This window comes from Sinohyriopsis cumingii, chromosome 9 (assembly GCF_028554795.1).
Source record: "Sinohyriopsis cumingii isolate HCF-2022 chromosome 9, ASM2855479v2, whole genome shotgun sequence".
NCBI classification, from domain to species: Eukaryota; Metazoa; Mollusca; class Bivalvia; order Unionida; family Unionidae; genus Sinohyriopsis; species Sinohyriopsis cumingii.
In genome coordinates this window covers 39,200,225-39,215,790 of record NC_142969.1, presented here as the reverse complement: position 1 = coordinate 39,215,790, position 15,566 = coordinate 39,200,225, and the positions used below count along the sequence as shown (strand labels likewise).

The following is a 15,566-nucleotide window of genomic DNA, read 5'->3' as shown; positions in this document are numbered from 1 at the left end:
TGTTGCCAAGGAACTGAAATTTTTGTCTTAGTACCACATATTTCACTTTTGCAAACTGTCATTAAATGTCATCTTACCTCTAAAATTTATAACGGGGTTTTTAAGGGTCTAGTAGACAGTTGAGATAAAGTGAAACAAAACCGGTTTCAGGACACAACATTTGATGGGGGGAGGGACATTTCCTTTTATTAAAATCTTGAACAAGTATTCTTGCTCTGTTATTTGGGGGAAAAAATAACTTCTGTATTACTTTTGGAAGTTGACAAAAATAAATATTTTGAGGTGAAAGAGAGAACAAAATCTGATTCAAAATGAAATCCTAGGTCCATCCCAAAATTGAATGATTGCTTATTTATGAGTATCATTACATTTGCTAGGTCATCTTATCAGTTTGTCAATTTCCTGTTTATATATACACCAGGAAATGAGTTTTTTAGTGAATATTTTTTAAACATTGCCTGAAGGTATGTGAACTTCTATGGAGTAAGATAGGATTGTGATAGTATGATCTGACTGGACATTTTCTCAGAGAATTGCTGCCTGCTGATTGGATACTGCTACTAATTATTACAGTCTATACATTTTAGTTTGCTTTTAAAAGATTCCTGTCCTTTGTATGTTTTTATCAGTTGGAAAGGTTTCCCAGGAGAAGCCATCCCTTGTTGGTTTCATCAGATATATACTGGGGTTTTTTTGGTAGTACCAGTACAAGTCTTTTTCTTTGTGTTCATACCTTAAAGATTTGTGCAGGCCTGATTAAGACAATGAAGTTATGTGAAGGTAATTATTATATATTCTTTGATTTTGTGCATAGTCTTAATCCTGGAGTAAGATGGGAAGATTTAATCCTGGAACAGGTCATGAAGCTTGTGCTTTTTGTCTAATTAAAACCAAAATCTTCAGTCTGATAAATACTAGTTGTTCTTTTGACCTCGTGATTCACCAGACTACAGCTTTCATAATTTGGAACATATATTTTCTGCTGATAACTCTTCCTCATACAAGATGGTACACTTTTTTTAGAGGTTACTGAAAAAAACTGTATATACATGCCTACAAGTTGAATCCAACAGCGAACTGAACAGAATGAGCAACAGATTTGAGTGTGGTCAGTTTGGTAGGAGTAATGAGTAGAACAAACAACATGGACCCATTTAGTGGAAGATTGGGGTCTATGTTGTTTGTTTGCCACATGGGTGGTGTTGGCATTGTGGAGGATGGAGGCTAAAGCGAGGTGGTTGGATGAGTAGAAATGAACAAGTAAGGAAGGTTCAGAGGCATTTTGTTTTGTTTGTAATTTCCATCAGGCAGTTAGATGAGTTACTTTATCAGACTACATGACATTGTAGTGTACAAGGAAATGCAAGCACTACATTCATGTTTTATTTCTCATTAAGCACTTGTAACATGGCATGGTTAATGAACAAGTACCTACTGGGTTCCTGTATGTGGTGACAAATGGTTTGTTTTTGCTTGGTATACAAGGTCATGCCAGGTCAGCAACCTGGTAGACTGCTGTCCTCTGTGAAAGGGACCATTGTATCTCAAACTGAAAAGTACCTGCAATCATAATTTGTTTAATGTGCCCTAGCTTGTGGAATACTGAATTGACAAGAAAACATGTAGTTGTTAGTTTATGTGGTGTTCAGTTAGTGTAATTCAATACTGTATTGATTTTGATCTTTAAGGTGCTGTTTTTGGATGCTGATGCTTTAGTCATTCTGTAAATATTTGAAGATCATGGCATGAATGTGGTTATTGTGTTGTTAGTTTTAAGAACACTTTTTACACAGTTGGTTATATTATGCATGTTTTATATGTCATTGTCTGTCACACACTTTTTACACATCATTGACTATCATGCATTTTTTACACATTATTGACTATCATGCGCTTTTTGCACATTATTGACTATCATGCACTTTTTACACATTATTGACTATTTTACACTTTTTACACATCATTGACTATATAATGCACTTTTTACACATCATTAACTATCATGCACATTTTACACATCATTGACTATATTTTACACTTTTTACACATCATTGACTCATGCACTTTTTGCACATTATTGACTATCATGCACTTTTTACACATTATTGACTATTTTACACTATTTACACATCATTGACTGTATAATGCACTTTTTACACATCATTGACTATATAATGCACTTTTTACACATCATTGACTATATAATGCACATTTTACACATCATTGACTATATTTTACACTTTTTACACATCATTGACTCATGCACTTTTTGCACATTATTGACTATCATGCACTTTTTACACATTATTGGTTATATAATGCACTTTTTACACATCATTGACTATATAATGCACTTTTTATACATCATTGACTATCATGCACATTTTACACATCATTGACTATATTTTACACTTTTTACACATCATTGACTCATGCACTTTTTGCACATTATTGACTATCATGCACTTTTTGCACATTATTGACTATTTTACACTTTTTACACATCATTGACTATATAATGCACTTTTTACACATCATTGACTATATAATGCACTTTTTACACATTGACTATCATGCACTTTTTGCACATTGACTCTATAATGTACTTTTTACACATTATTGACTATCATGCACTTTTTACACATCATTGACTATCATGCACTTTTTGCACATTATTGACTTTATCATTCACATTTTACACATCATTAACTATATTTTACACTTTTTACACATCATTGACTATCATGCACTTTTTACACATCATTGACTATCATGCACTTTTTACACATTATTGATTATTTTACACTTTTTACAATGCATTGACTATATAATGCACTTTTTACAATGCATTGACTATATAATGCACTTTTTACACATTGACTATATAATGCATTTTTTGCACATTATTGACTATATCATACACTTTTTGCACATTATTGGTTATATTATGTACTTTTGATACATCATTGTCTATCATTCACTGTTTACTCCTTATTGACTATATCATGCACTTTTTGCACATTATAGTTTATATGATACACTTTTTACACATCATTGACTGTATCATGCACTTTTTACACTTCATTGAGGGGCCCCGAGTGGCCGAGTGGTCTAAAGCGCTCTTCGTTACGGATCACTGCCATCTCACCTCTGTCTGCGTGGGTTCGAGTCTCGGATTCGACTAATGTGGATATGTGAGAAAGCTTGCCAGTAGCTTCTCGTGGGTCGGTGGTACTTTCCGGGGTTTTCCTGGGTTCTTCCTCCACCATTAATACTGGCCGCCATGTATAGCCAATCGTGTGCTGAAAAATGGCGTTAAACCCTACAACAACAACAACAACAACACTTCATTGACTATCATGCACTTTTTTTACACATTGACTATATCATAAACTTTTTTACACATTATTGGTTATATTATGTACTTTTTATACATCACTGTCTATCATGCACTGTTTGCACCTTATTGACTATATCATGCACTTTTTACATATCATTGACTATCATGCACTTTTTACACCTCATTAACTAGCTATTGTGTGCTTTTTACACCTTATTGACTATGTCATGTACATTTTACAAATTGCTGGTTATAACATGTAGAGGAAATGGGAAGAGCTAAAAAGAGCCTTTCCCAAGGATTCACCAAGGCAGCCATACGAGGCTGGCCTAGCTTGGATTGAACTCATGACCCTTACATTACAAGTCTGATGTTCCTCCATCTGAGCTACTATGGCTACCTTTCAAAGATTGAATCTTGTTTTTAATAATACTGGATCCACTGGTTAAGCAAGTTGGGATTCTTCCTATGGATAAATTTGCATATTATCAGGTCGTTTTCCATTTAATTCTGTGTGTATTGGGATCATTTGACAGGTTGGTCACTTTTTGAATACATTAATCAATGGAGGATAAAGATATATTAATGGGAACCTTCGTCAGAGGACAATCAACTATACACAATATGTATCTTGAGCAATGTGATTTTGTTATGAATTCATGTTTACAGTCTTGTTCTTTTAGATATAAAATCACAGAATTGCCATATTACTATAATATTCACTTTCAAGTCTAATCCTACTGTAAAGAACATAGACCCTGATCTGCCATACCATAATGTACAGGCAGACTAGGGCCTGTGTTGTTTGTTCTAATAATTATACCTAACAAACTGCATACACCCAGATCTTCCAGTGCCTTGTGAGATGGCTGATCTGGGTCTGTGCAGTTTGTACTTGGATCTCATTTGACCTATACGCTAGTATATATGGTAAGTTCTGTAGGAAGTGTAGGAATAAAGTAATGGATCAGTGTTATTGTCAAATTTATTCTGGCCAGAAGATGAACATTCTGAGTACAGGTTTTCTTCGATAGTGAATTAAATATTTGCAAGTAGTGCTAATTGCAAGCAGCATGTATATGTATGTGTGTGTGTGTGTGTGTGATTTGGATATTTAATGTAACTTTAACAATGTTTCAGTTAAATCGCTACAACGTCTGCAGTGTTTGAGTTTACAGTGATTCCTAGCACTGTGGCATCATGCCACAGACAAGTGGCATCATGTCCCACTCAGTAACATTATCCTGACACCAGGCCGACCAGCCATAACACTAATCTCTTAATGCTGAGTGCCTAGGGAGGCAGTTGTTAGTACCATTTTTATAAGTCTTTGGTATGACTCAGCTGGAGTTCAAATGCATGACCTCCCACATCCAAGGGCAGATGGTCTAACCACTAGGCCACCAAAGTGGTCGATTGCAAGCAGACTTAAATCTGCTTTGAAGAAACTCGGCAAACTACCATTTTTCATTTTGAAAAACCTTTCCTTGAGAGTATCTTGTTTTGAAATTTTTTTGTCAACAGGAGCTTGGTCTTGTGTTTTTAAAGCCATATTTTTCAGCATGTGACAACCAGTATCTTTGGCAGAGAAAGATCCTGGGGAGAACCATTGACCTATTGGAAGCTGCTGGTAAGCTTTCTTACATACCTACCTATATTGAACATCCAAGACTTGAATCCACACAGACAGAGTTGAGATGTGAATGATCTGTTGAAGGCAAATGCCTGAGACCATTCAACCACCCATGACCCTTTGTCAAAGAGGAACACAAAAATAGTTTAGAACTAGAACTAGAGTTGTATTTCATCTGCATATTCATGACGTAGTATTTGATGACTTTTCATTCATTTTTGTAGGAAGTGATCCATCATTGCTGACCCAGTCCACAGAATCAAAGAAGGTTGTACTGAGCCAGAGTTCAAGAGATGCAGTTTCTCCACAATCATTAAGTCCACTCATCACCAGCACGCCTACCACATTTGTCAACACTGCAGAATACCAGCTAACATCACCTTCTTCGGGAGGCAACAGCAGCTATAATGGGGACATAAAATATACCCCTCTCCCTAAACTTGCTGATTCAGCAGATTTTCCAATAGATGATTCACCGCGGACTCCATCATATTTGCGCATAAGTTCTGCTCTTAGTGGATACGGCCAATATAGCAAATATAGTGCTTATAAAGGAATCGAGAAAAGATCGCCATATTCTAGCACATTGTCTCTTCGTTCTAGCAGGTCAGATCTGACTTCACCTTTCTCGCCCGATATGCCGATTGGAAAGGTGCCATGCTATGCACCAGTCTTAAAATCACCTACCTATTCAGCTCGAAATGGATCTATGAGCGATCAACAGTTGGTGAATGGACAGACTGGGACACATGAAAACGCATTTGAAAATGGACATGTCGAATCATATCCAACAGGGGATAACAGAAAGGTATATTGTTTTTTTTTTTACACCATTCATTGATCTGTTGATATATATGTTTAGATTTATTCAAGTATAAAGTAAAACATCTGTTAATTCTACAAGTTATTAAAATTTATATAAACCATAATCTTGATTTAAAGAACTAAGAGGAAATTTATTATCATTGGTTGGGTAGCCATTGAACCTGTAAGCATATGCAGGAACTGTGGCTGAAAGGTATATGTTTTTTTTTTAAATTATAGCTTGATACATGTGACAGAAGTTACATTATGGGGGTAGGGAGACATTGTGTATGTTAGATGGTTGGTTAATGGATTTGTTATGGCATTTTGCAGTTACTTTAATTTACAATATTCTACCAAATTGCCAGCAATTAAAAAAAAAAGAGATTGCTATCATAACCTAATGATGTATCAAGTGCAAGTGTACACAATATATACTTGCTTAAGAATCCAGTTATTAACAACATAGACCCTGTTCTGCCATTGCATAATGTGCCTGCAGATCAGGATTTATGTGGTTTGTTCTACTGATCACTTGTAACAAACTACAGAGATCCAAATCTGCCAGCACATTATGTGATGGCATATCTGGGTCTGTGCAGTTTGCAACTGGACTTGTCAGCAAGTTTATACAGTGAATGCTTCTTCTGTGCATTTAAGTTTTGAAATAAATTGTAACATACATACATACATACATACATACACACACACACACACACACACACACAGAGTCTGTATCCACCAAAACCATTTTTATGCACCAACTGCTTGGTTACATCTTGATTTATTGCTTTGTCTGTCCATTTGTCCTGAGAAGCTTGTTTTCAGGATCACACAGAAGTCAGTCAATATAGCCAAATGAAATTTGGCTTGCATACATGTTTTTGTTGGCATATATATAGATGCCATTATTTTGCTAGTATACATGTATTGGTATGTATATATAGATGCCATGATTAGATTTTCAGACTATTACGGCAGTTTCTATATTTTTAAATTTTTTTCGTCTTACCTGGACTAGCAAAATGAAATATGGTAGCCACCACTCTGACACTAGTGGCAATGTCCTTTTTTAAATAAAAATCCAACTTTTCGTACCTCGTTTTTGTGTGTGCATAAACCTTGATAATACAATAAGTAAAAACCATTTATATTAGACAAATAAAATATATTGGTATGATTGTTTGCAAATGTACTGGGCAAGAAATAAAATCAGATGAAAAATATTACAATGCAGTGATAGATTTAAATTTATATGGTGTAGTGGGATTCATTATAAGCTTACATTAGATATTGGACAGTAAAATATTTACGGTCTTGAGGGGCCATTACTACTGTATTATTACCATTTCCCAAGGGAACTGTTTCTTGGTGTTGTGTAATGGCTTAGTCAAAGACAGTGGCACTATTCTTCACCAAGCCACACTCTTGTAGGATAGTTCTTTACAGAAAAGGCAATAGTAGAGTTAGTATGTTGCATGTCATTTGACATTATTTTAAAGCATTGGCACATGGCAGTTTTGCCTGCTTCAAACATTATGACCATTGCCAATTATAGTATACCAGATTCAAGTGGATTTTTGGTTTGGTTTGGTGTTTAATGACACAGCAACACATATAGATTATTTAGTGCTGTGACACTTGGAGTCAAGTGCCTTGCCAAAGGACACACAATGCAGACCTGCCAACCTTTGCAATTTTGCCCTAGTCTTATGGAAATGGCCCTTAAAATAGGGACATACAGAATAAGAGTAAGAATTGCAGGAAAAAGGTTTGTCTTCAATCCAGATACTGGCTTTTCCTTGTTTGATTCAGATCCGGTTTTCATAGATTCCTTGGAGTTGGTCAGGGAACCATACTAACAACAGGGAACCATACTAACAACAGATGTACCTCAGATACTTTAAACTGCACTTATTTCGTGACGCAATATGTCTGAATGTTCAAGCTGTTGCTTTTTTGTTTTAATGGTGTTTAACAGGCGACAGGTCAGGATGAAAGGGACAATACACTTATTAAAACGTTTGTACAGTACCGAAAAATAAAAGGGAATATTTAGATCATTGGGAAAACAGCAGGAAGAGTGACAGTTACATTTAGTGGACATCATGTGTTGATTTGTGTATGACACTTTGTGGGAAAGATAATTGCCAAGTGAAATACATTTGTTTACGATTACATCAGCTTGAGACATAGCAAAAAGCCATTGAGCTATGTAGGGTTGGAAACTGCTGGAGGTAATTAAGGGTCAAGCAAACATTAGAACCTTATTTTGTTGAACACAGTGTTTACTGTCACTGCGTCAGTCAATGAGTCTGACTTTTAAATACATTTTTCAGCATGACATTAGCAGTACATGATGTTTTGTTACACCTTACTGAGAGCTAGTCCTACTTACAGACAAAAATCGACTGCCTTACTGAGGTCTTTTTAGGGTTGGCAGGTCTGCACCACGGTAGCTGACCCAGGCTGGTCTGATGATGGAACTTAAACCCAAACCCTTTCAGTCATGAGCTCAGCATGCTAACCACTGAACCACTGTGGCTCATAGGTCAAGTGTAAATTTGTACAGTTCTTAAATAAATCCCTGTATTTAGCTTTATGGATCTTGAGAACATGTCATGTATTGTAATAAACGTGTTACCCATGAACAAGTCCAATCCAGCCGCATAGACCAAGAGCTGTTATTGCATAATGCACTGGCAGTTTGTTAGGTCTCTGTACAACAAGCAAGGGACCCTGATCTGCTGGTACATTGTTCGATGGCAGATCAGGGCATGTTTTTTTTTCATTGCAGATGGACTCAACTTGCACACATGTATATGTATAATGCGTTTTGTCTTTCAGGATGGCCACTACTATCTTAGTGTTACAGAAGTGGAGGAAGCTAGGTTATTGTCATTGTGTTCAAGATGTGACTTGGAGTTAGTCAGTGATTCCCTTCCTGAGGAAGGTAAGTTTAATATATATTTCTTCTCAGATTTACAGATGATTACTATATGCAGTCATATAAGCCTGCACCTATTTGCAAACAGCATAGATTTAGATTTCCAATCACATAGTATGCATGCAGATCAGGGTCTGTAACCTCAGATTGCTTGAGGGGCCCCGAGTGGCCGAATGGTCTAAAGTTGCTACCTGGTACAGATCACTGCCATCTCACCTGTCTGCGTGGGTTCAAGTCTTGGGCTCGGCCAATGTGGGTACATGAGAAAGCTTGCCAGTAGCTTCTCGTGGGTCGGTGGTTCTTCCCGGGGTTTTCCAAGATTCTTCCTCCACCATTTATACTAGCCACCATGTATTGCTTGTGCTGAAAAATGGAGATAAACCTTACAACAACAACAGCAACATCAGATTGCTTGAGGTAACAAGTTAAGTTTGGTTTTGCATGTTTAATGCCATTTTTCAGCACATAATAAGTGACACATGGTGGCAGGAAGAACTACCGACCAACAGGAAGCTACTGGCAATTTTTTCACATATCCACATTGGCTGAGCAAGATTTGAACCCACACATGGACAGAGGTGAGATGTGAGCAATCAGACCATTCATTTAACTGGAGATTACAAGATAAGCCAGAAGCAGACATCCAGATCTGCAGGCACTTTAAATGATAGCAGATCTGTGTCTACACTATTTGCATTGAGGTTGTATTGTACAGCAGCACAATACAATAACTCGGTGATTAATTAGATTCAGGAGTAGACTAAAAATCCATGCTAATTATTTAGTATAGGATTAAATGATCATTTTTGGATATTTACAGACCTACCAACCTTTACAATTCTGCTGTTACTTTTTCGCGAAAATAACTCTTACATTACAAACTTGTGGAATAATAGGAAAAATTATGGAAATATAATTGTTGTGGTAAAATCTGGATAATTGGCTCGTCCATGTTTGATTGAGATCCTGGTTTCATATTAGCTTTAGTGGAATCAATCAGAGAACCAGACTAAGTTTACAGAAGTGCTACAGCTGCTTTAAACTGCACATACTTTTCCGTGCTAAGCACCTGCATGATCAAACTGTTGATTATAGAATTTTTTTTAAAATTACGTCCAGCTACTGATACTTGTTAAAGAGGAAAGGTAAAAATAAGCCTCTTAAGAATATTTTAATAAGAAATACAGAAGAATAAAGCCTCTGCCAAAAAATGTGTTTGTAGTCAGCTGACCTTCCCTGTCTTTCATTGCTGACCCTATGACTTTATTACCCACAGGGTTGAAATTTTTTTCCCAAAATTGATTTGTGCTAATTGAGCTGGTTTAGCCCAGTACTTGAAGTGCTTAGTACAATATATATACTAATCGTTATAATATGTATAATGTTGAAAAAAAACCTTCCTACTGAGCCTAATTTTAGAACTAGTGCAATATGAAACACATTATGGGGGTAGTCTAAAGAGAAATATTCAGATTGTTCTGAATAAAAGTAGGAAGGGAAACAATTGCATGTATTGGACATCATGTGTCGATTTGATTTTGAGTATGTCACATGGTGGGAGATACAATTGTCATCATCAAGTGAAATGAAGACAAAGATTCCAAGAATTACATCAGGTTGAGAGATAACAACAAGCCATTGAGCTGATTGGGTTTGGAACTGAAGTTTGTGCAACTCTACCCGAGGTAAATAAGGTGTATGTGTTCAAACATTTCAGATGAACATAATGTTTTCCTTCGATGCATCAGTTTGGAATACCAAACTTTTTAAATACATGTTTTCCAACTTGACAATAGCAGTACATGATATTTTGTTACACCTTACTGAAAACTGGTCAAAGTTTAGGAAATAAAATCAACTGCCTTACGAAGACAATCTTGTTAGGGTTGGCAGGTCTAATGTGAAAATGTTACCTTATCACTCGAGTAGTAAATAAGGTCGGAAGGACTTGTTATTAATTATATGAGTGATTGGGTAACAATTTACACATTGATAAATACCCAACCATGATCATTTAATCCTTTATAATTCCAGTTTACATCATTTCTATGATCATCTCAACAAATTTCATCAACAAAACATTCACTTTTAGGGCCCGAAGTGGCTGAGTGGTCTAAAGCGCTCACCGTTACGGATCACTGCCATTTCACCTGTCTGCATGGGTTCGAGTCTCAGGTTCGGCCTATGTGGGTATGTGAGAAAGCTTGCCAGTAGCTTCTCATGGGTCAGTGGTTCTTTCTGTGGGTTTCCTGGGTTCTTCCTCCACCACTAATACTAGCCACCATGTATAGCCTATCTTGTGCTGAAAAATGGCGTTAAACCCCACAACAACAACAACAACAACAACATTCATTTTTAGGTAGCTCCAAGCTTTATTTCATTAGCCTTTTCATTGTGACAGAATACATAGCTCCATCTTCATTAGCCAAGAGTCATCAGTTTTATGTAGTAATATCAGAGTGGGTCATTATGTAGTAATATCAGAGTGGGTCATTATGTAGTAATATCAGAGTGGGTCATTATGTAGTAATATCAGAGTGGGTCATTATGTAGTAATATCAGAGTGGGTCATTATGTAGTAATATTAGAGTGGGTCATTATGTAGTAATATCAGTGTGGGTCATTATGTAGTAATATCAGAGTAGGTCATTATGTAGTAATATTAGAGTGGGTCATTATGTAGTAATATTAGAGTGGGTCATTATGTAGTAATATTAGAGTGGGTCATTATGTAGTAATATCAGTGTGGGTCATTATGTAGTAATATCAGAGTGGGTCATTATGTAGTAATATCAGAGTAGGTCATTATGTAGTAATATTAGAGTGGGTCATTATGTAGTAATATTAGAGTGGGTCATTATGTAGTAATATTAGAGTGGGTCATTATGTAGTAATATCAGTGTGGGTCATTATGTAGTAATATCAGAGTGGGTCATTATGTAGTAATATCAGAGTGGGTCATTATGTAGTAATATTAGAGTGGGTCATTATGTAGTAATATCAGTGTGGGTCATTATGTAGTAATATCAGAGTAGGTCATTATGTAGTAATATTAGAGTGGGTCATTATGTAGTAATATTAGAGTGGGTCATTATGTAGTAATATTGGAGTAGGTCATTATGTAGTAATATCAGTGTGGGTCATTATATACTAATATCAGAGTGGGTCATTATGTAGTAATATCAGAGTAGGTCATTATGTAGTAATATTAGAGTGGGTCATTATGTAGTAATATTAGAGTGGGTCATTATGTAGTAATATCAGAGTGGGTCATGCCATTGGTCTGAGGAGCTGGTTAAGATCATTTGTTTAATTAAAATCCTTTTGAACCACACTATTCGTGTTTTTGATATTATGCTGATGAGTGGCATATATTGTTATAGCATTTATTGCTCCTGCTTTCTAAGAATTTTGATCTTTCAAAAGCAAATTTGTGTCCATTATTAGAGATTTCTTGCTTGTCATATGACACTGATCTTTAATAACGACTGTTGGAACATACTGACAAAGCAGAACGCAATAATTTCTGAAGATTGGCTTTAAAGCCTGCATTAAGCTTTCTTCTGCAAAAGGGGTGAGTTTTGGAGCGCAGGAAGGTCTGTGTAATTACATTGTTTTAGCTTCTGACAGTCGATTTTAATCTGCGGTTTGTAAATTTTTGTAAGAAATCACGGGTGGGTGGGTAAGGGTTTGTTGTTATTATCATGGTTTGAGGTGTTTGTATACATCAAGCTTCACTTAATTGAAATGGAAACAGTGAACCAAATGTAGTCTGCAGAATTTTGTCGAAGTGTAAAAAAACTGTAGATCAGTATCACATGACAGTTTTAATCTATCACATTGTAGAAAATATGGTCAATTCATTCAAATTGAATTATAATGGAATAATTATAGGCACGAGTAAAATAAAATTGTGGTTACATGGTTAATGGGGCAAGAGTATTTAATGTGCTTAATTAAGGCTTTAATATCATTACATATCATTTGTACAACAGATTCTATCAATTTTGTCAGGTAAAAGTCCTCAAGCTATTTTAATTAACATTTATAATCACTTAGAAGTCAGCCATAACTGCAGACAATGGGAGGATCAGCAGGGATTCTGGAATCCGATGTTCCATTGCATAATGTCTGTGTTGTCTATTCTACTGACTACTCCTAAGTCTTTCTGGACCCAGATCTGCCAGTACATTATGTGATGGCAGATCTTGGTCTCTGCAGTTTAATTTGACTTAGGATCGAGTACATATGGTAAGTATATTTACTGTTGTATAACATACACCCAGATGTATACTGTGTTGACTAGATCAGATAAGCTTTTGTATAATCTGCCAACAGATTAAAACAGAGACAGGGGGCCCTGAGTGGCCGAGTGGTCTAAAGTGCTCTCCATTACGGATCACTGACATCTCACCTGTCTGCGTGGGTTTGAGTCTTGGATTCGGCTAATGTGGGTATGTGAGATAGCTTGCTAGTAGCTTCTCAAGGGTCGATGGTTCTTTTCGGGGTTTTCCTGGGTTCTTCCTCCACCATTAATACTGGCCGCCATGTATAGCCTATTGTGTGCTGAAAAATGGCGTTAAATCCTACAACAACAACAACAGCAAAACAGAGACATAAATAGCATTATGTATTGTAGATACAGGGTACCCTGTTTACACTTGCTTGCATGTTGTACACATGGTACAATAGGTTGGTAATGCCAGGTTCTGATAAGCGTACACATCCTGCCAGTGTACAGTAGTAAATAACTGCCATAGTTTCTGTTATCAAAAATTGAGAATGACCAGACATTGTAAATAAATTTAGTTGATCAAAGTTACCTCTGATTTTAACCTCAGTGAATATTTACTGAAGTTTGTTCCAATCTGCGAATAGAAGGCATCCAAGTTGTTTGCATTCTGACAATGCAAAGTGCAGTTCATAGCATACTGTTAAACTTTAATTAAACCCTTCAGCCAAGGAAAGGAACAAAATTAACTGTACAAATATAAAAAAATTATGTACATTCAGAAAAGAGAAAATACTAGAAATGAGCTGAAATGGTAACTTATGCAGCTATTGAAAACAGATAATAGAAATTGGTCAGTATACGTGGTATATGGTATTGATGAATTGTGCTGAATCTACTGGGAAATTCCGTATGGTGTTCATTGGCAGACTAGTCTACCACAAGTGATTAGTTTATCGTACTAGCTCGTGTAGTTTTCATAAAAGGGATGCAGCCATTTCATCAATAATGTAGTGAAGCATTAAAGCTATTTTCAATAAGGGCAGCAAAACTAGATCAGGATCAAGAGATTTCAATGGATGCCAAAAATTTGAGAAGCAATGACAAGAGTTGTTTTAGTGATACAAAGAAGCAGGCAGAGTCTGAGAGGGATAAAGATAGTATAGATAATGAAGTGGGTGGAGGAAAACAGGAGAAAACGTAAACGTGTTTTTGGAGAGAAAAGGAAAATGTTAACACTGTTGTGACAGAAATTGGCCTAAATATTACACAGATGAAAATATAGCTTCCGTATTCGAATTATTTTCAGACTGGGGATAAGTTATGAAACTCGGAATGAGCTGATTGTATCAGGTTTGAGCTTGGATACTTTGGAGAACTGTGAATGATCTAATAAAAATATACATGTCAGATCTGAGCTTGGCTACATCTAAGACCCAATACCAGATATATTCTTGTTTGAAATAAAATCACTTAGGATGAGGAGATCCACCATTGAACCGTATAGACACAGTAAAGGAAAAGAATTGAGTGATGCACCCAGTGATAGCGATATTGCCTTAGCATTAAAACAGCAGTGGTTGATTCAGATGGCAGACACTAATGAGTCACTTTGTGATAGCCTGAAAACTTGAAATCTTTTGTGAATGGTTCTTAGTAGAGACGTAAAAACAAAATAGCAAAATTAGTTTTAATGTTACTATCTGGCCCTTCCAATTTTCCAGACACCAGGTACTTCTTTTAAAGTCGCCAAAAAATAAAATACACAAGTTGGAATATAAACATAGAGAAAACGTTGTGTCTATTCTGAAGAACAGATGTTGCTATAGGCAACCATCAGACTGAAATCTCGTGGATTAATTGAAGGTGTTGTCAATAGATCCCAGTAAAATAGCTGAAGAACAGGTGTTGCTGTAGGCAACCATCTGACTGAAATCTCGTGGATTAATTGAAGGTGTTGTCAATAGATCCCAGTAAAATAGCTGAAGAACAGGTGTTGTTATAGGCAACCGTCAGACTGAAACTGTTTTGATTATTATCTCGTTGATTAATTGAAGGTGTTGTCAATAGACCCCAGTAAAATAGCTGATTATGCTCTGCAGTCTCTACAAAGTGAATTTACTAATGTGATGTAAAGTTTTAAACATATGTGTGGCTTATTAACTGTTTCATTCTTATCCAGTAAGCTGAACTGGGTTGATGGATCCACATAGTTCTTGTTGCCTCATTTTTATTTTGGAAATAGTCATTTTGGTCATTTTGGTCATTTTGAATGGAATGCAAATAATAGTATTCCATAATTAAATTCCTGACCCTGTCTATGTGATATGGCTCATTTACTTTGTTGGAATTATAGTATATAATCTGCACTGTGAGAAAACAGGGACAAATTTTTTTTATATATGAGCCCATCATTAATAAGATGTTTATGTAGAAGTTTTTGATAATCATGTTCATCTCTACATCATATTACCTTACAGTTTGGGGTCCGCAAGTGGCCGAGTGGTCTAAAGTGCTCTCCGTAACGGATCACTGCCATCTCACCTCTGTCTGCGTGGGTTCGAGTCTCGGATTCAGCCAATGTGGGTATGTGAGAAAGCTTGCCAGTAGC

General features: G+C 36.2%; 1 protein-coding gene across 6 annotated transcripts in view; it reads left to right on the top strand.

The window, feature by feature from the left end:
• The window catches only part of LOC149791596 (uncharacterized), a 169,992-nt gene that overhangs the window by 133,416 nt on the left and 21,010 nt on the right, over positions 1-15,566 (top strand). For all 6 annotated transcript variants that reach the window (XM_089970154.1, XM_089970151.1, XM_089970152.1 and 3 more), the window contains exons 3-4: positions 5,198-5,781; positions 8,625-8,730. In XM_089970154.1, the coding sequence (XP_089826280.1) occupies positions 5,198-5,781; positions 8,625-8,730 (690 nt within the window). The remainder of the gene's footprint in view (positions 1-5,197; positions 5,782-8,624; positions 8,731-15,566) is intronic.